The following is a 27,489-nucleotide window of genomic DNA, read 5'->3' on the forward strand; positions in this document are numbered from 1 at the left end:
ATGGATCCTCAGGATTTTTGCATTGGGTCACCCCAAATTCACCATCAGATCACATTACATGTCCATGGCTACAGCCTGCACCCAAAAAATCACGCACCCACTGTTGCCTAGGGTCGCAGTGGTGCAAAAACGTGGTTACAAAGCATGGATCCACATGGATCCTCAGGATTTTTGCATTGGGCTACTCCAAACTCACTGTCAGATCACATGTCTGTGGCCACAGCATGAACCACAAAAATCATACATCCACTGTTTCATTTAGAATATTTTTTTTCTTGTTTTCCTCCTCTAAAAACTACATGCGTGTTATGGTCTGGTGCGTGTTATAGAGCGAAAAATACGGTAATTCCAAAGCGCTCTTGGGCAATAGATGCATAGTTCTTTGTATCCAGGGCCAATATTGCAAGCACAGTATTATGCAATGGAAGTGTGGGTTTGCTACAGAAGCTGCAGACCATCCCAGCTCCCTTGGGCACAGACTGGTATGATATATGCAGATGAAAACACACTTGTCACATCCACACATTACATTTCTGGGCATTCATGTAAAAATGTTTAATGGGACTATCTTAAAAACGCAAATGAGAAGCAGTAGTTGGCCAATGACAGCCAGGAGTTACACTTCTCTGGCGGAATATGAAATACACCTGACCAAAGCAAGCATGTTTGTTGTTAAATACACTGTATATAAACACTAAAGAAAGAAGAAAAACCCCAGCACTTAAAGACTGGGACAGTGTGATTTTTATCTATAATGTAATGCAATTTAAATAATCTACTTTCATAATCAAGGTTAAGCTTTCATTCAAAACCCACTATTCATGCCTTTTCAAGAAAGGAAGAAAAAAGGAGAACCTGCACCAGTGCCTTATGCCTGCATACCGATGCTTCTAAGAGAATATATATATATATATATATATATATATATATATATATATATGCGCAGGTTTTGGTGTCTTCGGGTGTCTTCCCGTGTAAGAGTTGGGGTGTCTAGGCGACGTTTCGACGAGGTCTCACTCGTCATCTTCAGGCTGGTGCTTTCGGCTTCTTGTTACTAGAACAGAGCAGGATCTCAGTGTTTGAGTTCCTATAAATACTGTTGAGGGGGTGTGGTGTATAGCCTCCAACGTTCTGGGCAGAGAGGAAGTTCCCAGGTTAATGTGCCTTTTCTTCTTTTGTTCATTAATTACTTGAGGGATATCTTGAGTGATTACTTGAGTGATATTCTGAGTACCACTTAGGAGGGTCATTAGGTGTGGATTAGTTGCTAAAGCTTTCGTGTCTTGACCTCTTGAGCTTGTGAATAGTTTTTCTGAGAAGATGGCTGTACTGCACTTAGTTGTGCTCTGGCTTGGCTTCGTGTATAGGGGCGAGCTGTGGTTTTGTGCGAGCTGTGGTTTTGAGTTACAGAATCTCTCAAATGTGTTAATCGCCAACGGATACCAGCAAAACAGGGTTACGAAGCTAATCCAAAAAGAAACACCCCCCAAAAACCAAGACACAGAAGAAAACAATGGCATGGCCCTCCTTCCTTATATCAAGGGCACTACAGATAAAATTAGCAAAATCCTCCATAAACACAATATCAAAACAGCCTTTTGCACCAACCAAAAAATAGCCAATATCCTCAGAAACCCAAAAGATAAAATCCAGTTAGAAAACCAAGGGGTCTATGAAATACCCTGCAAAGTCTGCCCAGCCACGTACATTGGACAAACAAACAGACGAATAAATGCACGTATCGCAGAACACAAGAATGCCGTCAAAAAAGAAGAAAAAACTTCCTCTCTTTACCAACACATGAAAGAAACAGGACACGAAATTAATTTTGCAGATTCCAAATTGCTCTTTAACATGGAACATCACCACAAGAGAATAATCATGGAAGCCATCGAGATAGAGAAACACCCTCACAACATGAACAAGCGTGACGACACGTCCCGCCTGCCAGACATCTGGAAATTAGCCCTCCCCACAAAAACCGACACCAGAACCAGAGGCACACAGAACGCCATCTCCAATCAACCACACCAGACCCAAACCCAGACCCTCTCCACAGATAAATTACAGACACCATCCAGTAGCCAAACCATAGTGGCACCTCCGGATGCTGCACCCCCCTGCAATCCCTACACAGATCTGGCTGGCACAGGGCACAAAACCACAGCTCGCCCCTATACACGAAGCCAAGCCAGAGCACAACTAAGTGCAGTACAGCCATCTTCTCAGAAAAACTATTCACAAGCTCAAGAGGTCAAGACACGAAAGCTTTAGCAACTAATCCACACCTAATGACCCTCCTAAGTGGTACTCAGAATATCACTCAAGTAATCACTCAAGATATCCCTCAAGTAATTAATGAACAAAAGAAGAAAAGGCACATTAACCTGGGAACTTCCTCTCTGCCCAGAACGTTGGAGGCTATACACCACACCCCCTCAACAGTATTTATAGGAACTCAAACACTGAGATCCTGCTCTGTTCTAGTAACAAGAAGCCGAAAGCACCAGCCTGAAGATGACGAGTGAGACCTCGTCGAAACGTCGCCTAGACACCCCAACTCTTACACGGGAAGACACCCGAAGACACCAAAACCTGCATTCCTGTACCCGTGAAAATCTACGAAAGCATATATATATATATATATATATATATATATATATATATATATGGCAGGCAACTGAAAGCAAGAAAGAAGCCAGGTCACCAAAGAGGACATAATAAAGCTGCAGAGTGAAAGACATGAAGAAGCATTCACACACTAAGGTAGCAGAGGGGTTCAGAATTTGTTTTTTAAGAGTGTGGCACGGATGGACAAAGAAAAAAATAAGCTAAAAAACGAAATACCTTTACAGTCATAGCCCAGCTTCAGCAAGATCATTTGAAATAACTGCACTATGAGTGATGAAAAAGATGTTGTGGTATACTTGGCTGCTCGCAGAATCTGATTTGTGTAGAAAGGGAGGCCCCCTATTAAAAGAGCATCAGTAGCATGTTAGTTGCTTCCATTTCTCTACTGACTAACACAGTGAAAATACAAAGCTAACCCACGTAGGTGCAGTATGGTTATTTCTTACTTTCCAAAATATGAGAAGTCACCCCATGGCAACAGTCATTTTTATCTTTCATTCATTGAAGCACATGGAGAATAAGTGGGGTTAAAAGACAACAACCAAGTTACCGAAAAACACTGTTAAGTACCAGTCCATGTAACTAACAACTTCAGAAAAATATGTAGCACAATGTTTCCTGCATTCCTTGCTTTGCAAATTTACTAGCCAAAAGTTGGCAGATGAGCAAAACTGGTTAGCGCAAAATGTGTTCTTCTTCAGCATTCAAAGAATTGCACGGAAAGAATGAGCCGCTCTCAACACTAATTTCCATGGAATACATTCAGACAAGCAGAATGCAGAACTCCTAGAAGCAAAGACAATCAATACTACTGAGAGATGTAATCCTATAGTTTCATAGAGGCTGCCACTAAGTAAAGAAACCCCAATGAGATGATGGATCATTCTGGAAAATAAGACAGAAGTAAAGAATGATGTGTTAGATACAGTTGCTCTGGGAAAGTGGTTCTGGAGATTGTGCACTTGAAAGTGAGAAACCAAAGTTTGCTCCTTTTAATTCTTCTTCATTTAAGAATGTAACCACGCTCTAGTAACTCTGCCTCCTACTTCAGATGCCTATTGGAACAGCTTATGGAAAGAACATCAGTTCTATGGAGTTTTTCTGAACAAAAATGTGATCAGATGCCTTCCTCGCAATGAAGATATGCAATGTGAGATTACCATACGCATGAGGGTTGGATAAACCCGTTCATCAAGAGAGCCTACCAAGTTCAGATGAAGCAACCAATTCCTACCATGCTGGTGTTTCTATGCTAGAAACAGCTTGGGTTTCTCTGTTTTCGATTACAAAGAATGTCATGATCTTCAAAAAAGGATCAGCAGCACACAAGAACTTCCTTTGTACCAGAAGCAGTTGCAGACAGATTGCCATGGGAACGTTCTATTAAATCAAAAATTCCCCAACCTTTAGGACTAGAATCCTAAACCAATGTAACTCAACACATTTTTCACACAGTAAGATATCATTCATGCACCATTTCTCAACAGTGGTAAACCAACAGAATGAACACCAACATTACTTACTAGACTTGTGTTTTTGGCTTCGATCCCTGGAGTAAATTCTTGAGGATGGCATGCGAGCAGCCGAGTATGCTGTGAGGGCCTCCTTCCGCTCAGAAAGCATGCTGCAGTCACTGCAGGTATACCCATTGCTCAGTGTTGTTTGGTTCTCAGCTGTTGCTAAGTCACCATTGCCCTGAATCACTGTAGTGTCTCCACCTGTTGAATGGCAATAAATGATCTAACAATCCAAATCCAGTCAATTTGGGAGAGAAGAAATTATAATGAAAAAGACTGCCTGGTTACCTTTGAGATCACCATCATCATCAAGACCTGAAAAGTAAAGGGATGCTTTGTTTAAATTCAAGGAGGTGCACTATTTCTAAGTCAACGTTAACTGCTATGCCAAAAGAAATTCCCCTGCTAATTCTAGAACAATAAACAAGAAGCATAGTGGAAACTTTACTATGTACAAGGGAATATCTTTTTTTTATTAAGAACAACCATTTATGTTATCTACCAAACAGGGTTACATTTCCAGGCGGAAATGTAAAGCAACAAAAAAACTGTCTTTTATTACCCGTGTTGCTACTGGGGAAGCTAGATAATTGGAAGCACACAATGTTTCTGTTGCTTGGTTACGACTTGCTCTAGCTGTAGCTCACTACATAGTAGTAAAACAAGGCGGTTAATGCCAAAATTTACACTTAAAAATGCGTTACTAGTAGTTAACACAGGTTTCTTCAACCTGAGGTAAGCGGAGGCCTACAACTAGGCTAGTTAAGTAGCATACGGCCTACAACTACAACAGCACCTTTCTCTGCTCACACAGGATCAAGATCTTCTGACAGTAGCGCTGCTCATTTGGCGCCCAGTCCTGCACACCTTACACCAGAGTAAGTGGGAAATTGGCCTGAACAAGGTCAGACCTCAAGTCAGAAAGGATTATAAGGAAGGAGGGCGGAAAGCTTTATACACATTATGTTCCTCATCTGTCTCCCCAGGTACAGTAGCCCCACAGATGCTCTTTTACACAGACTTTCCAAATAAAAGATAATTTATCAAGGTGGACTAAGGCTTTGTCTCAAATCTGTCCTTGAAGTCAATTTACAGTGACAAAGCAGTACCTTGCTCCACTTGGAAATTAATGCGCCTGCTGCTCTACAATTCTAGCAATCCCCACACAGCATGCCTCCTTGACAGGAAACAGGATATAAGCTGCTTTAAGAGAGTCATCTGTCCCTCTGTTTCCCCTTTCTCTAGTTTCTCAGGCACCTGGCCATTAAAAAAGACATTAGTGAATCTTCCACAATTCTCCTAGTGTTTTACATTCAGACCCTCTGTTTACCTTGCTATTTCAAGTAGAAAGCAGCCGGACTGGAATGCATATTCCCTGTATTTTGAAACGTATTGCTATAAAAATATTTCCATCTCAAAGGGTTTTTTTAATTGACAAAATCCCTGAACAATTTACAGATGGAAGCAAATCCAACACTGTAAGAATGACAAGTCATCTTGAATGAAATCATATCAGTAACTAAACTGGTTTCATATATGTCCAAAATTCAAATCGTAACATGGGGCATTGGCACTATAGGGACACAGGTGGCGCTGTGGGTTAAACCACAGAGCGTAGGGCTTGCCAATCAGAAGGTCGGCGGTTCGAATCCCCACAACGGGGTGAGCTCCTGTTGCTCGGTCCCTGCTCCTGCCAACCTAGCAGTTCGAAAGCACGTCAAAATGCAAGTAGATAAATAGGTACCGCTCCGGTAGGAAGGTAAATGGCGTTTCCGTGCGCTGCTCTGGTTCACCAGAAGCGGCTTAGTCATGCTGGCCACATGACCCGGAAGCTGTACGCCGGCTCCCTCGGCCAATAAAGTGAGATGAGCGCCGCAACCCCAGAGTCGGTCACGACTGGACCTAATGGTCAGGGGTCCTTTACCTTTACCTAGCCTCCTCCACCCTCCCATCAAAAGGAGTGCCACCTGAGTGCAACTTTTCACAGGGGAAGTCAATGACAGGGTTTATATTTGAAACACACACACTTTACAGGACCAAATTTACTTTTCAATACAGAATCCACAATTCCTTGTTTAATAACTCTCAGAATCTTCAGCCAACGTGTATTTCTGCCGAAAGAATCAAAGTGTGGGTTTTGTTGTAGACATATTCACAACTCTGAAGGTGATAGTAAGTCTTCATGCTCCACACTCTGTGAAAGCTCATTCTCAAAATACTAAGTTGGACCCAGAGAGATCCTTTAAGTACAAATTCACTTGTGTTTGGTCAGCAGAATTTAGAGCCATAGATCCACATAGGAAGCTGCCATATTAAGTTGAATTAGTGGTCCATCTAGCTCAGTATTGTCTCTACACTGATTTATAGTAGGCCTCTAGGATTTTTGACCAATCTTTTGCAGCCTTGCCTGGAGGTGTTAGGGACTGAAGCTCGACTTTTTGCAAACAACAAAGCATGTGTGTTGTTGAGCTATGGCCTCTCCCTGTTTTAATCACAAAACTGCTTCTTCATATATATATATATATATATGACACGGGAAGACACCCGAAGACACCAAAACCTGCATTCCTGTACCCGTGAAAATCTACGAAAGCATATATATATATATATATATATATATATATATATATATATATATAGTTTTGAAATGTAAGAAACAGCGGCCTTTTTAGCCGTGACAGTGGCCTAGATGTGTAACCATTTCTTTCTTTCCTCTGCCTTATTGAGTATAATGCAGCTTGCCCTTTGAACTAGAACTGACATGACAGATAAGAGTATACATGCTAAATATACGGTATGTGTATTGTAGTACATTATTACCTACCCCAAAAATGGTCAACAGCTGTCTGCTCCTGTATTGAAGACTCATCCAATATGGTTGACATTAAAGAGCCATCACTTGCGTGGCTACTGAAACTACTGTGGCTAAAACTGGAAGAGCTGGGCACACTTTTTCTTGGGGTATGTCTTACAGAGCCAGACTGTTTCACCACACTTTTACGCTGCTTTACAAACCTTAAAGAAAAGGAAATGTCAAAGCATAAATGTGAAACATTCACCAACATTTCAGGCATATTAAGAATCTGTAACACAAGGCAAAAGAAAAGGGGCATAATAATCCAGCAGGTCTTCTGAAGCCATGTCAGTGTTACTCTGCCTATAGCAACAAAAAAGGAAGCAGTTTTCCTTTCCTCTTAAACTAGGAAGACATGTGAAGGCAGCTCTGTATCAGGAAGTTTTTAATGTTTGACATTTTAATGTGTTTTTATATGCGTTGGAAGCTACCCAGAATGGCTGGGGCAACCCAGCCAGATGGGTGGGGTATAAATAATAATTTTGTTGTTGGGAAACATTACTCCAACATTAAAACCATCACACAGCAGATAGTGGCTCAATTCAAATACACCAGTCTACAGTCTATGCTAACCACAGGGTCTATACAATGTGGAAACACAGATTGTAATCTACACAATGAGGCAAAGTACAGTTTATTTCAGAGTTGCTTGCTGGTTTTTTTGTTTTCTTTCTGTTAAGAATTCCCAGCTTAGTCGAAATGACAGAGAAATTAGGACACCACAATCATGGCTTCACAAGGTGTCTGAACTGTGTGAAAACTGAACTTCCAGGGTAGTTTATGATAACAATAAATCTCTTCCTGAGAACTGCTAACCTATAGGTGCCAATGAGGAAAGAAGATCCCTCTTGTCACAAATTTTGTGGCATACACAGAAAAATGCTTTCATTCTGCTTCTAAGCATCTTTGAAAGCATATGCATTGTGAAAATATCAAGCCAGCCCCTCCCAGAGTTCTATATGACTCATGAGAGGAGGAGGGCAATCTCTGACTTTGCACAATAATCACAAGCAGTGACAAACACTGCTTCTGCTTCTGCACAACTCTGGTACCTGGTGTAACATCACATTCTTTTTCCCCAAAGGACTTATGGGAGGAAAGAAGGGTCACAACTATACATAATGGCTGCATACCAAAGCTGTTCCAAATTTGTGGATCTCTTTTCAAGCCAACCTTGTTCTATATACGCCAAAAAAATATGCAGAAGTCCTTTTTTAAACCACTGATCCTAAATTTGGAAACAAGTCCAATTAAAATTAAATAGCTGTAGCTTCTAAATAAAGTAGTGTAATCTAGGCAAAGTTAACCCTTTAAAGTCCCACTTTTAATGCATGAAGTAAGTAAAAGTCTGCATTTCTCCCATTTTAAATCAATTGTACTTTTAATTTTTTGACTGACTATGCCAATTTTATTTTATTTTTAGCACTAGAAATGGTCACATCATAAACAAAACAATATGCACATATACATTCTGAATCCTCTGTTACTGTAATAGTATTTCCAAGAAGCAAGGTCCATGAACTTTGGTGATTAAATAAGCATCCTTTGGAATGCAGATTAATAGTGGGGTTTCTTGTAGGAAGCCCCACTGAGTAACATGTGACTTATGTTGTCCTACTTGGAAGCAACTCAGAAGGGACTACTTTAAAATAAAGATGCGGTAACAGGGTTTAAAGAGTGCCACTCACAAACCATTTCATTGGGATTAACCCAATGAACAGTTCATACATTTTCTACAGGGGATAGGGTGGCTGTGCAGGCAATGTGTACATGTGAAATAGTTCTACTTAAGTCCCACTGAGGTCACAAGGAACTGCGTTACATGCCATTTGCGGCTTTTGAGTTCTCATAAGAAGCCAAGATAAACCATAATCCTAAAATGTTTTCCTTGTGAATATTACCTCCTTCCATCTAGTATGAACATATTTGTGATCAGCCAGAATCACTGATAGAATAAACAATTTAAATCATGGTAAGGGAGGGGTAGACAAAAGATATTCCAGCTAATGACTGAAAAAGGAACAAGATTAGAATAACCTAAATGATACTGCATAGCTTTCGCTGATGAGAACCTCCAATGAGAAACTCCCCCCACCCCCAAAAAATGCAATGTTAACCACACTGAGTGCACAATGCAAAACAAGACAAAATGATTACTAGAATTTCCAGTTACAGAGTTAATCAATCCATTTGAACAGTCCAGAAATGTAACCAGTCACTGGTCACCAGAGAAGCATCTCCTGTGGTTGACAGGTCTGAAAATAATGTAGCCATGTGGACTACATATATAGCTGTCTTGAAGATCTACTTGCCTCTTTTATTTTAGCTGGGGACGCAGAACACTGAGCTTACATTAATGCTTCACAGAATGACCAGGTACAAAGGAGGATCTTGCACAGAGGGGGGAAGTTTGGCAAGAATAGCTTGTTAAAGATATGAGAAAAGCTGCCCCACTCTTAAGATTATGCAACTATTAAAAGTATAGAAGCTCCATCCTCAACTAACCAGTACTTTGAGTTTCTCGTACAAACCACACTCTCCAATTGCTGCTGCTACTTTTCTTGGACTCAAGAGTCACAAAAGCATGTGCTAAAAGGTTAGGGAAGAAAACCTAACTCAACTGGAGGCTACAATAGTAACTAGTACAATTTTTAAACAAATATTCTTTTAAAGAAATTCTACAGTACAACAGAGGTATTTGCAAAACTGAAGCATCACTTTCAGTTCTCCAGGAGAAGATGCCTAACTTTGGGAGGAGCAGTACTCCTCTTTTTGCCCACTGAAAACCCAAACCTTTTAAAGAAAAACTAGTAACTATCATAATTCCCAATGCAATATAGAAATACAAAACAAAAATCACAGCTTGCAGTTGAACCCCTTAAAATTTAATAGAATGGAAGCAGTAAGAAGGTAACTTACATGAAGTACCTATTAAAAGAAATGCTTACTTAGTTGACTGGTCTGCAAATGCCTTTTTCCCGCCATAGGAGCCGCTGCCACCACCAAAGATGCCTTCATTGTGTGTATCCTCAGGTGTGTTATATGTTACAGCAGACAAACGTAAGCTGCGCCTTGACATTCTTGGGGAGTCAAACACAGGGTCCAGTTTGTGTTCAGTCTCAAAATCTAGAGCAGTTGATGAGTAGCTTGAACTATAAAGAAAAGACAGAAAAAGATTTTGGTATATCTGCTGAAGGCAGCAGGCAGCTTCTCAACAGAGATGAGGAGACAGGAGTATAATTAACTGCTGTTGAGCAATCCATACGGATTGCTGTTAATGCTTCCAAGTAAAAATCAAGGCACTTAAATCTTTGAATCTCTTTGGGCCTTGCTCATCTGAGAAAGTCCCCATTTCTCCTTGTGCAAACCCAACATTTTATTGAAGATCAATGCTACTTCCCATCATGCAGAAAGATCAGAACATCGGAAAGGAACTCCATCCTTTTCAAGGCTTTGAAATCTACCTCTTTCTTAATCTCAAGGGGGAAACATGAGGCCCACTTGCTTATGAAGACATTCAGGACGTGAGCTGTTGCAATAAAATAATCCATTTTAATCATCTGCTGTTCTACAGGATTGGACATTAAACAAAATAATGTCCAGTTATTTACTTATTGCTATGGAGTGGGCATGTATCTTTTTATCACTTTAACTAATTTCTCAGAGTAGCCTCAAAAGGTTTTAAATATTTTAAATGAATGAATAAATATTCCAGTGCTTCAGGAAAGTTAGTTTTGAAGCCTAGAGTAAAGGTGGGGAATCTCAGGCCTCTCTATTTGGCCCTTGTCACTCTCCCCAGGGGTGTAACTTCTCCCACAGACCATAACTTCATTGAGTACTTTTGCATTGCTGGAATGTGTCCTTGAAACTGTGATGATGCTTCTTGCTTGCTTGGGAGAACAGAGGTATGTATGTTTATATAAACCTCTAGTTTTTTTGCATGGGTGGACTGTAACCTCCTACACAAAGAAAAGGGTCACATCTCTTGTTCTGCCACTTTTGTTTCTGGCGCTGCCCACCACTGGTATGCACTCCCTGGAATGCTGCCAAGAAGAAAATGTGGCCCTCTGGTTCCAAAAAGGTTTTGTGTTTTTATCATCACTGTTAAAGTTTGAATTTGTCCGAGGGATCAGTTTGGGTAGCAGCGGCGTAGCGTGGGTTGTCAGCACCCAGGGCATGGCAAGTAATTTGCGCCCCTTACCTGGGGCAAGGCAAGTAATTTGCGCCCCCTAACCCCTAACCTGCCAGCTTCTTCTTGCTGCTGCCTGGGCTGGGCTGGTGTGGTTCTCTCCCGCGCTCAGCGCTGCGCTGGGCGGCCGCTGCACTGTCCCTCCCCCAGATAGTCCCTTGCTCTCTCTCCGCACCACACGCCTGGCACCCACCCCCTCCACAGTGGGCGGTGACCCAGCGGCTCGGATCGGATTCGCACAGCCAGCACTGGAGTGAGAGAGAGTGAGCCAGGTAGGGGCAGAGAGCTGCGAGTGCGAGCGCACCCCCCCCCCCAGATGTTGCACCCGGTGCGGCCGGCCCCCCCTGCACTTCCCACGCTACGCCACTGTTGGGTAGTTTCACTTGCTTTCAAATATGTCCTATCTTGAAGCCTAAAAGGCGTGGCAGCTTGGCAAACATGGCCAGAAACTAAGTTTACAAGAAGAACTGTGACACAAACTTTGGAGTAGACGAGGCAGGTGCTCTCCACAAAGGATCACCTATTGGTCTTCCCTATGCTACTTTCTTCCTGCAGCACACAGCTTCACTTTTGCACGTAAAACACCATCCCATGTGTTTCCCTGCCCAGCACCACTACTACTACTATCAAGTGGCAGGATACAGTGAAGTCATCATTAGGAAAGAGTGGGTGTGACAGACATGGTGACTCTCCCCATGACTGAAATGCACTCTACTGTACTTGCTCTGGAAACTGTAATTAGTGCAGAATGCTGCAGCACAGTTGCTGACAGGAGTGAGACCTCGTCAGCATATAACGCCTCTGCTCAGATATCTGCATGGGAACCCAATTTGTCAAATGACCGAGTTCAAGGTATTACTGTTAGTATATCAAGTCCATAACAGCCTGGGACCAGTTTAATTGTGGATTGCCTTACCCCATAAGTATCCATTCACTCCAATCTACAGAACTGGCACTGTTACAGGTGCCATACAATACTTGTTCCACACTTGTAAGAATCTGATTTTTTAGTGTGGCAGCACCACCTATTGATATCAGACAGGCATCTTTGCAGTACTCAACAACCGCTTTTTGTTTATTATATTATGATTGTTTTTAAATACCTGTTTTCATTTGTTAATTCTAATGCTTTTTTGTAAACAACTTAGAGGTTTTCTTATTACAATCAAGTAATGTGGTAAACTAAGAATAATAATAATTTAAAAATGGTGATACATTTTTCAAGGGCCAGCACAGTGCCTGCAATAACAAGTGGTCTGTCCTTATATCCAGGGAGCCATGTTAGTCTGTTGTAGCAAAAACAAAGTTGTTAAATGCACCCATGAAAATATAAGTTATTTTAGGGGAAACTAATTTAGGATTACATTTTTAAAAGCAAAACAATGGTCTGAAGAGACTCCCTTTTCATGGAGAAGAAAATGTAATGCCACATTAAACCAAATGTCAGTGAAGTGGAACTAACGATGAAGAGAAAGCAGCCTTGAGCATTGTGTGGTTAGTGTTAGAGGGAGGAAAAAAACAGAATTCTGGCTTGAGAATCTCATTGCTAAAAGTTATTAAACTGAAACTGTTGCAGACCAAAAATGGCTTATCTTCTGAGTTACACCAATAAAACCCAGAGACAAAAACGTGCACAGCTTCAGTTTTAAAAGCAGGAATGCCAGGAGACTGCAATCATAACAGAAGATTGGGTTCAATCATTTATGGGGAAGAATGGGGTAGCTCAGCGGCAGAACATGTGCTTTGCAAACAAAAAGTCCTAATAAGTATGTCCAGGTAGGGCTGAGAAAGACCCTTGTCTGAAACCCTAGAGAGCTGTTGCCAATCAATGTGTATTACTGAGTCAGACCATTGGTTCACCTAGCTTGGTTTAAAGCAGCTTCCCAGGATCCAAGATTTATACTCTAGACTTTTAATTGCATAAACATATTTCTCCATTAATTCTGCAGTTTCACACATAGGAAAAAACTGCATATAGTCTTCCCTTCCACTGGCACGGAAGGGAACATTCCAGCACATGGGCAGAGGAGAGTCTAAATTATTTGCTAATCATTTTAAGATTAACCACCACAAAGGAGAATTATCTCCAGCTTGTCTACAAATAATCAGGGGTCTGCAGGGATTGAGTGTGGAGTGCCACATTCAATCATGTGTGTCGAATCCCTACCCCCACCCACTGTCTGAAGTGGGACAGCCCAGACACAGGTTTGCTGTCTGAAAGAGAACTAGGCCATCCACAGCAGCCCAAATCGTATTGGGCCTCAGATAAGCTGGACCAGGGTTGCTTAAGATGCATTAAAAGCATGTTCTATAACTGAAGATGGGGAAGTTCAAGCACAGGCGCCGAAAGCAGGCCTCCAGGTCTCTAGCTGGCCCTTGAAACTCTGACCAGGTTGCACCCTTCACAGGCCCTGCTTCCAAGCCTGAGTGTTCTTTGAATGGGTCCTTGAACTCTGATCATACCTCTTGCTTGTCTGAATAAAGGACAGAGACGGATGCATGTAAAATTTACAGGATAACCAGCTTCATATAACCAGCATGCTTTAGTCTAATTAATGCATGAAGGGTTTAATACCATAGAGTAAGCTGTCCTGCCAAGCTTAGCTATGTCACTTCCCCTTACCCTGGGCAGAAATAGGTAAACAACACTTTGTTCCCTGCTTCCCAGTCTACTTGAGAACTCAGCATGTGAGGAGGTCTGAGCTGGTTCCTCCAGCTCGGCTGCACTGCTCTCACCAACCTCTCGTGTTCCTATACAAATAGTTTAGTAATGTTTTACCGCTTTGTAACTAAGCTACTTTTTACTGCCTCTGCAACTTTTCTAACTGACGTATGGAAATAACACATTATTTATTATTACCCATAAATCTCAGGGCAGGTTCCTGAGACCTTTGCTGAGTTTGTAAGTATACCAATTTAAGTTACCGAATGTGTGTTCTATGCTGGGAAACTTCAGAAGGAACTTTTAAATGGGACAGTTTTGGAACTCACCCAGAATAACATATTTTTAAGGTTTTACATCCTACATTTTCACACTTTATTTGCCTCATATTTTATAAATTTATATCCGCTGGTTTTCTCTCACCAAACAGTACTTGCCCTAAATTTGAATCTTGGCATTCCGGAATTCTCTTCCTTTTATATCTATTTTTCTTGAACCAATAACATTTATATTCATTCTTCCTCCCACTTTTGCCTCTGGCCTCACAGGCATGTGGCCCTCAGAAGGTTGCCCAAAATGGAATGTGGCTCTTGGGCTGAAAAAGATTGCTTGTTCCTGTTGTAACTTCATTTAGTACCTGGCAGCTCACAATTTTGCTTTTTAAGGGAGTGATGGCAATAGTCTATTTAAACACTCCCCACAAGCTACTATTGGCACTTGTTATTATACGGCTGTTTTTATTCTACTTCTGCAAGTGATGTACTACAGGCACACTATTCAAATGAAGTACCAGGCGCTGCAGACAGCTGCCACTAGCCCCAATTTGTTTTCACTTGGCAAACACACCTATTTGTTTAATAGCATATTTGTGAGGGCTGCTCACAAATGCAGATTGTTTTTCAGGCCTTATTACTCTAGCTAGTAACAGCATAAATGGTGTCCTACAAACAAGAAAATTGCTCAAACATTAACAGTGCAAGAAAAACAATTGTCAGTTGTAAATTTCAGAGATGGAAATAAATCCACAAAAGTAGCCAGCCCCATCTACTTCTCACACAAGCTATGTTGGTGGCACAGTGGAGGTTGGAAAAGGGGAAGGATACAACCCCTTTCCAGGTAAAGCAAACTTCTTACCTAGTAGCCTGGAGGTAACTGACCACCAGCAACCAAACAAGTAGCTATTTACAAGGCTAGTATGAGAAAAAGAGCTACAGAATACACCAGTTTATAAGCTCCACATATTTTTCATGGTGACTTACTCGGGGCATAACCATTATTCAGTAATACTCAAACTTGATCTACTATTTTCCTTTTTCATCTAGGTCTAGGCAACCTGACAAATCTCTGACAATACTATCTTCCTAACAGTTACCCCTGCCCATATTAATACTGCAGGATCAGTAACATGTAACATTAAAAGTTTATTGCAAAACTTAGCAATAAAAGCACAAGTACGAGTAATAGTAAATTTATACCTTTGTACTTACTCTGCAAAACTGACAAGGATTCCTCTTTGCAGTATGGAACTATATTAAGTTATCTACACACACACACCCTGCCATGTAATACCCCCCACCCTGCATTTGCAAGCTAAAACAATGGTATTTGGGTGTGGTTCCCAAATATTTTATTTACAGCTACTGCCAAATCCTGAGTCACTGTCTTAGTCACGAGTGGTGCTGGATTAGAATCTACTGTAAAAACCTAAAACCAAACTGCTACATGTAACTATAAACAGGAAAGTCAGTGAGATTTATGATCAAATGCCAGGTTTCTTTCCTTGATTTAAATCTTGCCATGAAACAACATACAAAGAAACCAGGTTCTATAGAAGGCAGCTTCTCCATAAGGAAAAAGATTCTCACCTGAGTGCATAAGTATAGCCAGTGTTCTCTGGCACGCATTGGGGAGGGGTATACGTGTGAAGACGTGAAAAATCCATGGTCACTGTTTCAAATCATACTGCAAAAAGTTGAAAACACAGTGCTATATAACAGTTTAAAAGACAGAAAAAAGAGCTCTTGCTTGGTTCAGCCGCTACTTTAGAATACTGCAAATAATGCTTTGGCAGAGGAGGAAAAAAGCCACTGGTATCAGAAGTAGTGTGCATTTTTAATGTGGCTGCTAATGTTAGATATCCCTTATCAAAAGTCACATGAACCCTAAGCACTTCCTCTTCTGGACAGCTTTTTCAAAAGTCTTAGGCATGCTGTGTTCTATTTACAAAGTTCTCTCAAATGGTGTAATAAAAAGCTAAACCCTGTCCATACCTACAGTGCTGCTTATAGTATACTTTACAGATACTATTGTTGTAAATAAAAATATGCCCTTTTCCCTTATGGGGTATCCAAGAGCCCATATAGAGTCCTTACATAGGTTCCCTATTGGTAGGAGAAAATAACAGAGGCCAACCAGAGAATATTGAGAAGCAAAGCAGCTAGTAAGCTTGATCTTTATTGATCTGTTGCAACAGGGTACCCCCCTCACACGCAGGAGAGGAAGAGGACCCAGAACAATGGCCTGCAAGGCCTTATAAAGACTTTTGAAATTCCCCTTCTCTAGATCAGGACCACCCCCAGAAACATTATGCATACATCACAGAAGGGGTGTAACCTAAGACCACCCCTCAGATACATCCCACCTACATCACAGAAATTTAAATGTTGTTTTTCTCTTCTCCTTGTTTATCTCCTGTCTGGCAGGTTCCTTGATTGGATTTTCTGGGGAGCCTGGCCATTCTTTTGTAATGCTAAAATACTTATTTCCTGGGCCAGGTCACAGGCTCACACCTTATTCAAACACAGATTAAAGGAAGAGACAATGGGGAGGCTTTTCCATTTTTAACCTTGCAGAGAAGGGATTTGGTCAGTTTAGGAATCAAAATGGTTCCAGGTTTGCCTTCCTGTACTGATCTATGTATGTGCAGTTATGAACATTACTATATATCTAAAACCATAAAATTCCTATCACAATTTCCCCCCTCTGGGGCTAGAATTTTTCTTAAAAATTTTTGCCCCACAAATAATAACATCGTATGTTGTAAATGGATGTCTTTGTATGAATATATAACACATGTTGCGTTTTGCTACTAAATTACTTGTGGCATTCTAACACTTTGGGAGAGACCATTTACTCAATAGTGTTCTATGCTTTACACCTAGCAGGAAGGTAAGGTCCACTAATGACTGAAAAATGGAGTTTGCTTCCCCCCCGCCATTTTTGTGTTCTCAGGTGTCAAGGTAGCTCTTCTGTGGTCTCACACTGACATAGTGCTACAGCAACACATCCTGTCTGTTGAATCCCCTCAGGGCTTTCATTTAACCATGTCGCCTGGCATTCACCATAGCTGGCACAGGTTTTGGGCATCTCGTGAGGGAGAGGTCTTCGCCTTGGCCTTTTAGCTATGGGATTTTATTATAGGCTGTGGTCTTGGGCTCATGAGAAGTTGCTCACTTGCACTTAAAGGACCAAAAAGCTAATTGCAGCCTGGATACACTTGCCCAATTCAAACTGAGTCCAATTTGAATTTATCTTGCCCCATGGTTCTCAACTCTTCAAACCAATCTGTTAAAAGAAAACCATTAAAAAGGGCACTTTGTCCAAATAAGTCAATTTAACTCTATAAGGGATCATTCCTGCTAAACTAAAGCATATCCACCTTCATGTACCTGGTGTTTTATGGATCCAGAAGTTTGTCCTTGGCAAAACGAGGTTTAACACATATTAAAATGGATAGGGAAAGTTGGCAGAGTGCCAGGTGGAACAATGTGTTTATAAATTGATCTAAACATTGGACTACACAATAGTGTGAGCTATTAGAAAGTATAAAATGCATGAGAATTCTCCATTGGTGTGTAAGCAATAAGCCATTAAACATAAAAAAACAGTTACACACAATAAATTGCCCCCCTTTGTGGAAATCACACTGTCAGACACATTTCAACGTTCTTACATAATAACACATAATACAAAACAAAATAATTAAATATCTGTTGCATATCTTGACACAATTGTGATCTTTTACGCATGTATCTTTTGAATCCTGGAGCAGAGGCTTGAGGTTCAAAAGTGGGAAAATGTCCTTGCAATTCAACTCCTCCCCCCTTTCAGTCTATATCCTTTGAAAGAGATAGCTGTGGGCACTTGAAAACTCTGGTGTCTTGTGATGACGGAAGAACTGAGTTGAGGGGTTGTTGCTGCTTTTCATCATTGCACATCTGTATAGGTGATATCCTGTAAGGGGCAGGGTTTTGGGGCTTAAAGACAGTTAGAAAAGGGAGGGGGCAAAAGGCAAAAAGGATGTCCTTCGGTTTCTGTTGGAAGCTGCAAATAATAAAAATCTTAGCGAATTAAGCGTTTCATTCATTCCAATATTATTATTACATTTTCCTATAACTACTGTTATTATCTGCCAAGCTCGTTTGCTTTCCTTCACTTTGGAGAGAAAGAGAACTGTAGAAAATACAAAGGTTATTACCAGTCAGATGAAAACAAACTTGACAAAGACATCAGATTTAGAAAAGAATTATTATTAAATATATTATCAAAACCACGCAGATTATTACTAGACTGGAAAAAAAAGGGAAAACCATGGGGGAAAACTTAAAATTCACCATGTGCTATCTGATAAAAGAACTTCATGAAACTGACTTTCAACATGTGATGAACATGTCCCCAAAGTAAAACACGCACACAAAATGAGCTATGAGGAACCAAAAATAAATAAATGCTAAGGCACACAATAAGTAACCTGAAGTAATCTGTTTTGGCATTCTAACATCCCAAATGAAAATAAAAGAGTGTTTCTTGATGTGACAACATCAGCTGTAATGTTAATACTGGGAAATGAGTTAATACCAATAAAAAAATGAATGGCAATTTTAAAGTTGTGCAGGTACCTTGCACTAGCCAAAATGACAGAATTAGTAAGAAATGCTCAAACAATGTTTGGTTGTGCTTCGATTAACTTCATAGACATCATGGAGAAACTGATTAAATAAATGAAAACAGATTATTTGTAACTTAAAGTGTCAAAGCCACAAAGAGATAGAAGGAAATCAACTAATGTAGCAGGGATTCAGACTTGTTTTGCTGAACAGAAAGAAAGTGACTGTTTGGCTTTAAGTGAAGAAAGACAAAAGGAAAAACAAATGCATTTACTTTTTATAGAGTATTTAAATCACTGTTTGCATCCCTTCATTATCATTTGTGCTGTGGGAGAAAAGAAGGGACACTCTGTTAAAAGGGAAAATTATTTCATGTGAGAGGTCTGTCAGGAAATGCTATTCCTAAAATGCATAGGCATATACACATACACACACACACACACAAAAAAAAAAACTTATGAAATTTAAATCCCATTGGGGGGGGGGAGAAACTACTCAAGAGAGGAACTCACAGTGGGAGTGCTTTGATATTTACCTGTGAAAAGAATTTGGCATGTCAAGTACTTAACTATTGTCTTCCTGGAGCAAAACACATTAAGGATGATTTCCCTCAATGGCTCCCAAGTTTTACATAAGGAAATTTGTATAGGTTTCAGGCTCTCCAAACCTTCTCATCCCCCCCTCCTTTCTCTCTCTCTCTCTTTTGTAAGCTGATCTAGCCTCTGTGCATGTGCAGAGTTCATGTCTCAGCAAACCTTTTATACCATTGAAAATGTTGCATCTTTTGGCTCAATTAGAATAAGGAAGGGAAAGGTAAGGAGTAGATTTTAAAAATAGGGTTAGATTTTAAAACAACAAAAAAGAGAAACTCAGCAATTTAAGAATTCACCAAAGCTAGCAATTTCAGCCCAAGCTTCCTTTATGTACAGGAAAGGGCTATCATTATTGGTCATTTTATCTGGTCATTCGCGGAACAATCAACCGCTCTCTTATTTATGAGTAAAAATGGCCAGGTAAGGAGTGGTTTTTTAAAATAGGGTTAGATTTTAAAACAAAAAAGAGAAACTCAGCAATTCAAGTATTCACCATTCAGCCCAAGCTTCCTTTATGTACAGGAAAGGGCTAATATCCCTCTGGCCATTCGCGGAACAATCAACCGCTCTCTTATTTATGAGTAAAAATGGCCAGAGCGTTAGAATTCATAGGATTTTTTAACAATTATTAATATTATTTTCTGCGCCTTAATTTACAGGAATGTCCAAGGCTAATTGTACTTGATTATTCATTTGTATGTGCTTAAACTTTGAATTGACTTTTAAGTTTGATTAAAAAAAAATAGTAGACAAAATGATAAATACTGTAACCACTCAAATGCTTGATATTACCAGTTGTGCTTCAAAACATCATGGCTTTTACCTCTCACCTTTAAAACTAAAAAGCAAAGCTAGGCTGAATTTCAACTCCATTACCACACCAGAATTTAAGAATTACCCTCCAATGCTTGCAGACACATGGTCTTCCACACAGCCACAAATTGGGAGAGTTGAAAGGGACCCTGGGGTCATCTAGTCCAACCCTAAAATACAGGGTTCATAGCAAGATTTGTACTACCAGAAACACACACATTCACCTCTCACCTTTAAAAACAAAGAGCAATCTGGGCTGGATTTCAACTCATCAGCCACAAATTGGGAAAGTTGAAAGGGACCTGGGGTCATCTAGTCCAACCCTAAAATACAGGGTTCATAGCAAGATTTGTACTACCAGAAACACACACATACTTATGTACACAGACACAACTGGGGAAGAGATCACAAGCCATGCGCCTATCACAAACCATGCGCCTATCATGTACTAAGGAAAAGGAAAATAAAAGTACCCAATTCTATACAGATCTTGAAGCTAGTTTGAGTGAGTGTTTACTTCCTTAGACTAAAGAGTGAAAATTCCTATAGAAATTATCTTTAAAAGAAGATTGAAGTTAACATTTTTCCTAAGATAGGGAGAGGATCTTTTATAAAGCAAAGTTTAAACAGCCATAGATTTGATTTAAAAGGAATACAAGAGTGAACAATTTTTCCTGAACTTGCAGAGGAATAGTAAGCCTAATTTATGCCCCCCCCTTTGCAGTTTCCTTTAAAGGAAGCTTACTCGGGAGTAAATTTACCTGGCACAGAATGAGAAGGAGAAAGGGAAAAAACCCTGAAAGAGACAGAATGAAACAAGGGGGGGCATTTTCTAAGAAAAGAGGCCAGGACGTCTTATAGAGACTGATATCAGGAGCCTTACAATAACTCTTCTGTCCAACCAGATCAAAGTTAAAACTGGACTCAGATATTTTTCTTAGAAGGAACACCATACTTTCATAGGCATATGCTTAATGAAATACATACACTGCATTTTAGCTTGAGAGAGCAGTTGGCTCAACTAGGCTTTTGCAGCAGAAACATTAGGTTAACTTAGACTGGAACACAGGTGTACTTGCAAACTCAAAAGTTACAACAAAACATTTACCATTAGACTTAAATCGCCCTCCTCACTTAAACTAGAGGAAGGAGGTGGGGTAATCCTCCTTTCAGAACACAAGTAGCACGTATACAGGATTTTACCACTTGGGAGAAAAACTCTCTTTTAGAGCCTCTCTCAAATAACAAACATTTGCACACTTCATTCTCCATTTTGTCTTGTTTTTAAGACTGATAAGGTTCAACATGGCTTCCTTAGATTTAGAATTTGGAGCAAGCTTGCATTTTTATTTTAGATGGCACATTTAAGATAAGCAGCTGCTGGATGTTACCTAAGTACAATTTAAACACAGGAAAAACGTTTCTTAAACACAAATTGAAGGGGACTGTCAGAGTCCAGGCGGGAAGTAAGCACCAACCGGGCTTCTTTCACGCCAGGGGTCTGGGGACTATTTTTCTTTTGACTGAGGTGCACCCATTTTCAATTAAAAGGGTTTTGGACCTGGGCAAAACTCCGAAGGGTCCGGAAAAGGGGAAACCTGGACAAAAAAAACTTGGGGATACCTGGACAAATCTCCGATGGGAAAACTTGGGGATCCAAGGGAAAAAACCTGGGAATACCTGGACAAATCTCCGAGGGAAAAACCTGGGGATCCGAGGGAAAAAACCTGGGGATACCTGGACAAATCTCCGAGGGGAAAAACCTGGGGATACCTCACTTAATCTCTATTCTACAACTCACAGCAACCTCCCTGCCTTTTACAATCTAACTCAGAGTCCCTACTGAACGCTTGCACACTTGCAATGCCAGATTGAGACTCAGAAATGACAAAGAAGGAAAGGAATCAGGTGCCCTTGCTTTCTCCGCTCACAGGTCATCTCTAACAAAGATCGCCATGGCAGAGGTGCGGCTACACCTGGGAGTTATAGTTTTGGGAATTATAGTTTTCAGTGCAGAAGAAATTGCACAACCTTTCTGGGCAAAACTCCGAAGGAATAGGTTGGCACACAGAGTTAAGTGGAAGAAATCACACACAACCTTTGCCTGGGCATACTCCGAAGGGCTAAGGCTGGTGTTGAGATCGAGGGGACAGAAAGGAGTAGAAGGCAATTTTTTCAAGAGTTAAAGTGAGGAAAGAAGTAAGGATTTGAGAAGTATAGGTTTGCTGTGGTTTGCAGAATCCCACCCCACTACCCATTTTTCCTACTCATACTCACTTCGCAAGCGCTGTCCTGGTGATCCCGGGATCTCTTGACTGGTTGTTTAAGGCCGGCCTGATCAAGCTTTGCTTCCCCTGGTTAGCCTCGCTGAACTCCAAGTTATTGCCAGACCCTGGGACCGATGGAAGACTGGTTATTCCTCCTGGCAAACTGCCTGGTGCGCGCTGGATAACCAGTCCTTCCTCCTCCCAGAATCCGGGTAACCAAAAGTCCCTTCGTGGTCGCCATCTGTTGTAAATAAAAATATGCCCTTTTCCCTTATGGGGTATCCAAGAGCCCATATAGAGTCCTTACATAGGTTCCCTATTGGTAGGAGAAAATAACAGAGGCCAACCAGAGAATATTGAGAAGCAAAGCAGCTAGTAAGCTTGATCTTTATTGATCTGTTGCAACAGGGTACCCCCCTCACACGCAGGAGAGGAAGAGGACCCAGAACAATGGCCTGCAAGGCCTTATAAAGACTTTTGAAATTCCCCTTCTCTAGATCAGGACCACCCCCAGAAACATTATGCATACATCACAGAAGGGGTGTAACCTAAGACCACCCCTCAGATACATCCCACCTACATCACAGAAATTTAAATGTTGTTTTTCTCTTCTCCTTGTTTATCTCCTGTCTGGCAGGTTCCTTGATTGGATTTTCTGGGGAGCCTGGCCATTCTTTTGTAATGCTAAAATACTTATTTCCTGGGCCAGGTCACAGGCTCACACCTTATTCAAACACAGATTAAAGGAAGAGACAATGGGGAGGCTTTTCCATTTTTAACCTTGCAGAGAAGGGATTTGGTCAGTTTAGGAATCAAAATGGTTCCAGGTTTGCCTTCCTGTACTGATCTATGTATGTGCAGTTATGAACATTACTATATATCTAAAACCATAAAATTCCTATCACACTATTAAACTGCACTTTGCTGAAAAAAACCAAGAGTTTACAACACCCACAATAGTATTTTTTTCCACTGATACTAATCTAAAGGTTTTCTAGGTATTGAGAACTGCACCAATCAAAACAGTTAAGTAAATGAAAAGTGATGTGTTTCATGTAACAACACATTTTTCTTTTAACATTTCATTTGTGCCACTGGAATAGAAAGAGGGAGTCTGGCTCGGCTTGTGCTTTGAAAGAGACACAGCCCTGTTTAGCTGGGATTGAGTCAACTAATCACCTCGAAGGGAGCAAAGGCGCTTATGTACACACCCTAAAGGCTGATCCAAAATGCAATCACAAATCTAGTGCTGGATCTGTATTCATGGAACTTGTTTTAGCTCAGGCATTTTAAGGGAGTCACTTTGAAATGTTTAGACTGTGATCTAAAGAGCCACACAGCTAGTTTTGCTCATCCAAAGGGCCTTTGGGTATGTGTTTTTCAAGAAGCAGTCCTGAATGCAAGCTACTTTTAAAACTAAGCATTTGTAAAGTATTTTTGTATGGTTTGGAGTGCAGAAAAAAATCCCACACAGCACACTAAAGGTCTTGGATGGGCCTGCAGTAGCTCTTTCGATTCCAGTCTTATTCAAAGCATTCTTATCCCACGCTTCAGCAGAAAATGTTTCGGAGTAGTTTCCAGATCAACTAAAAAAAGAAAGAAAAACTCCAGCCTTGCCTTCAGGCTTATAGTGTAAAAGACTTAAGGAAAAAGAAATGGGTAGGGAGGAGGGGGGAAGCTAACTCAGGGACAATTTCTTAAAGTTACAATTCTTATAGAGACCAGCTGGGGTGGAAACAGTTCAGGTGGCCTGATGGAATAATGGAATGAGGAATGATGGAATAATGAAATGGGGAAACCCAGCAAGATGGGCAGGATATAAATAATAAATCATTATTAAAATTATTATAATAACCCTTGCTGAGTGACAGGTGGTGATGATGAAGAGCCAAAAGCAACCGGTCTCCCTGCAGAGCTGATGGAACAGCCCTGCTTCTCTTCTCTAATTCTGCTGCAGCCTGAAAGCAGGATTTTTGAGTTTTCAGTCTTTTACGATGAGTATAAAAACTGAATGGATATTAGCTGAAAGTGAAGGAAACACTAAAATTTTAAACAAAACCACAATTTAAGGTTGCAAAATGCCTAGATTTATGGAGCAGTTCAAGTAACAGAAGCATGAAGAAATGTTCTTTCATAAGAACACAACACAAAACATTGAGCAATATTAGCTGTAAAGGCTGGTATTTTTAGACTTACTAGGCAAAAGGGTGCCTTCAAGGCTGATATAAACTAATTCACCCTGTTTTAAGATCACATCAGGCGCACAAACATCTGTGCTCTTATGTGCATGCTAGACACAAACCAGGGATTCTATTCTGACTGCTTACATCATGCTAAGTGTCAGCAATCATCATCATTACAGGACTAGGAGGAGGGAGAGGACGAACATGCAAGAACCAAAGCCAACCCACCTCTCCCATGGTGAGCCTTAAGAAGAAGTGATGTGCTGCCCTCAAAGGGTTGTATCCAATGCTAGCCCTACCAAGAACAAACCCTCAGAAATGCATGAGCATGACTAATATAGTCCCATTCATTTAAAAAGGTCAACATTGAGTATGAAGTATTCAGCTAAAACTCATAGTGACTAAGACTGACAAAATGCTGCTTTGGACAAAAGGAGGACACTAGATGACACAAGATTCTGGTTATTAAAACTAGATGAAATCCAGTGCTTGCTTTTAATATAATAGTAAGGCAAGTTACTCATGCAGGGCCAGGTTCTCAGAACAGTTTTGATCTGTCCAGTACCAATGTGCTAAAACAGGCAACTACCGTTATGTGCATGGTCACACATACGTGCACAGGGCCAAATCTGGAAGCAATGTGAAAACGTCATAAGGATGTCACTGAAACATCACTAAATTGGGGGGTGGGGCGGGGTGTTTCCAGGCTTTTTCAATGGGCTTTCTGATTTCACACAAGTGCAATGACCCAAAACACAACCCCCGTGCAAAGAGGGAGTTGCCAATATTTTTTTAAAAGAATATTATTTCACATAGAGTGGCTGGGGAAATCCAGCCAGATGGGTGGGGTATTATTATTAATAATAATAATAGCTATAATTTGGCCTTGAAGACAAAGAGGTTTATAAGGAAATGTTCACTCCATTTGTGAAATGAGCACCTCATAGATGAAATGAAGTGCTCTGTGCTTGCTGTTCCGACGGTGACAGAACAGGCTATGGCCAAACACATACAGTAAGGTAAAAGGCCTCAGTCCAGAATTAGCATTCTCACAACCACAGCTCAGTAGTGTGGAGCTGGAATGGTAAGGCAGTTCTACCAGACAAGCACATTCAGAACACAGGCAGCGCACGTGAATGTGTCTGGATTGCAATGCCTTGACGACAAAAATTAATTAGCTGTAATTTGCTTCAAAACCCAGAAGAGGATGTTGATGCTCAGAAACACCCCAAACACCTGACCAACAGAGAACAGAGTATGTAGGTTGCGGAACTTGTTTATAAAAGGTCTATGACAAAGTACAGAAAGTTAATGACCTTGCAGCTAATTTTAACAACATTTGTGCAATTTGGCACAGTGATGTCTTCACCCTATGCACATTACCTGGTTTATTTACTGGCACCCACAGCCCAGCAAAACTCCTATTCAATGAAGTTGTCATCTGCACATGCACAACAGAGATCTCAGATCTACACATCTCTGCTTAATTGCAACTTACATTTACAAATCAGATGGAAGCTGGTTTGAGAGATAATGCATCAAACAGCAGTATCTCCCAGGAAACTACAAGATGCATACGAATTGCAGCTAACATCGTATGTACACAGTTTCAAATATCAGCAGTGGGAGGGCACTGGAGCCGGAGTAAATGGGAATGTGTACACAGTCTCAGAAAAGAGTTTTATCCCAGTCCATAAGTGTACTGCATTTATACATGCAATTTCTAAAACTATGTGTGCTCTATATATACATCCAATTGTTTTATAAATGTTTTTTCTGTAATGTGAAATCGTTTTGAGATGGCTCATAGGAAACTATTCATAAATAAATAAATAATGTCTAATAATCACCAAATTGGCACAGTTACTATCATGTTTAATTTGCAAGATAACCAGAAGTTGAAATAAGGTTATAATTCTGGTTTCAGCCATAGGTTTGAGGGGAGACTAAGGTTAGAGGTACCTATTGCAATGCTGGTTCAGATGCAATGTGAAACAACAATTTCAGGGAAAAGAAGAGGGAATAATAAGGGAGGGGTGTGCAAGAGAATGGGATGCTCCCAATTGCCTGACTGTCTTGGCAACTGGGCAATGCACTGTCTGAACTGGACCAGTGTAATTACTCGTATAAAACTGCAAAGCAGTGTACCCAACAGCTAGAGATACAGTGGTGCCTCCGCGAGTCTTTTCGTCTTGCGATGTTTTTCGTCTTGCGAAGCACGGTCCATCGCAACTGCGCCTCTTCAAGCGGCTTTAAAAAAAAAGCGCAAGACGTTTTCGTCTTGCAAAGCAAGCCCATAGGGAAATTCGTCTAGTGAAGCAACGCAAAACCGAAAAACCCTTTCGTATAGCGAGTTTTTCGTCTAGCGAGTTTTTCGTCTTGCGGGGCACCACTGTACTGGAAACAATTGAGAAACCTGGCTGTCTGCAGTTCCCTCTGGGCCCAAACACAGACTAAGAGACACTGTTACTTACCAAGCAGCATTGCATCAACAAATCTAATTTTGACCTGGCTGCTCAACAGCTGTCGTCACCCTCCTGAAACCCCACATATGAAACCTTAGATTGCCAGGGAATGATCTTTAACAGGCACAAACACAAGCTACGTAGTGAGCTGTGACTTGTGTTCTACAGGAACTGGACACATAGCTATTATTTGCATACATCCCCCTTTACTCAAGTTGGAGATGAGCTGTTTAATCATTAAGATTCCTTTCCCACACAAGGCATCTGGCAACTTTCCAAGAACTAAAACTAAATATATTTTGCTCCTTCTTCAGACTATTCTGTATAGCTACAATCACAGCGAGAACTAACGGCAAGGTTATTGGAAACTCCCACTTATAGCTAGTATTGTCTTCAGCCTTCTGTTGCAAAAAACGCAAGTGCATACCC

General features: G+C 40.8%; 1 protein-coding gene across 14 annotated transcripts in view; it reads right to left on the reverse strand.

The window, feature by feature from the left end:
* Positions 1-27,489, reverse strand: part of SUN1 (Sad1 and UNC84 domain containing 1) — a 62,617-nt gene that overhangs the window by 22,434 nt on the left and 12,694 nt on the right. For 7 of the 14 annotated variants that reach the window (XM_081169447.1, XM_081169451.1, XM_081169450.1 and 4 more), the window contains exons 2-7: positions 15,719-15,815; positions 9,951-10,154; positions 6,973-7,163; positions 4,437-4,463; positions 4,155-4,349; positions 2,848-2,970 (exon numbers count right to left, since the gene is read on the reverse strand). In XM_081169447.1, coding sequence (XP_081025573.1) covers positions 2,848-2,970; positions 4,155-4,349; positions 4,437-4,463; positions 6,973-7,163; positions 9,951-10,154; positions 15,719-15,795 — 817 coding nt within the window. In that variant the 5' untranslated portion in view covers positions 15,796-15,815. Of the gene's footprint in view, positions 1-2,847; positions 2,971-4,154; positions 4,350-4,436; positions 4,464-6,972; positions 7,164-9,921; positions 10,155-15,718; positions 15,816-27,489 lie in introns of those variants that run through there. The other 7 variants (XM_081169442.1, XM_081169453.1, XM_081169454.1 and 4 more) reach the window with 3 other exon arrangements.

The sequence above is a fragment of the Podarcis bocagei genome (assembly GCF_964188305.1).
Source record: "Podarcis bocagei genome assembly, chromosome: 14".
NCBI classification, from domain to species: domain Eukaryota; kingdom Metazoa; phylum Chordata; class Lepidosauria; order Squamata; family Lacertidae; genus Podarcis; species Podarcis bocagei.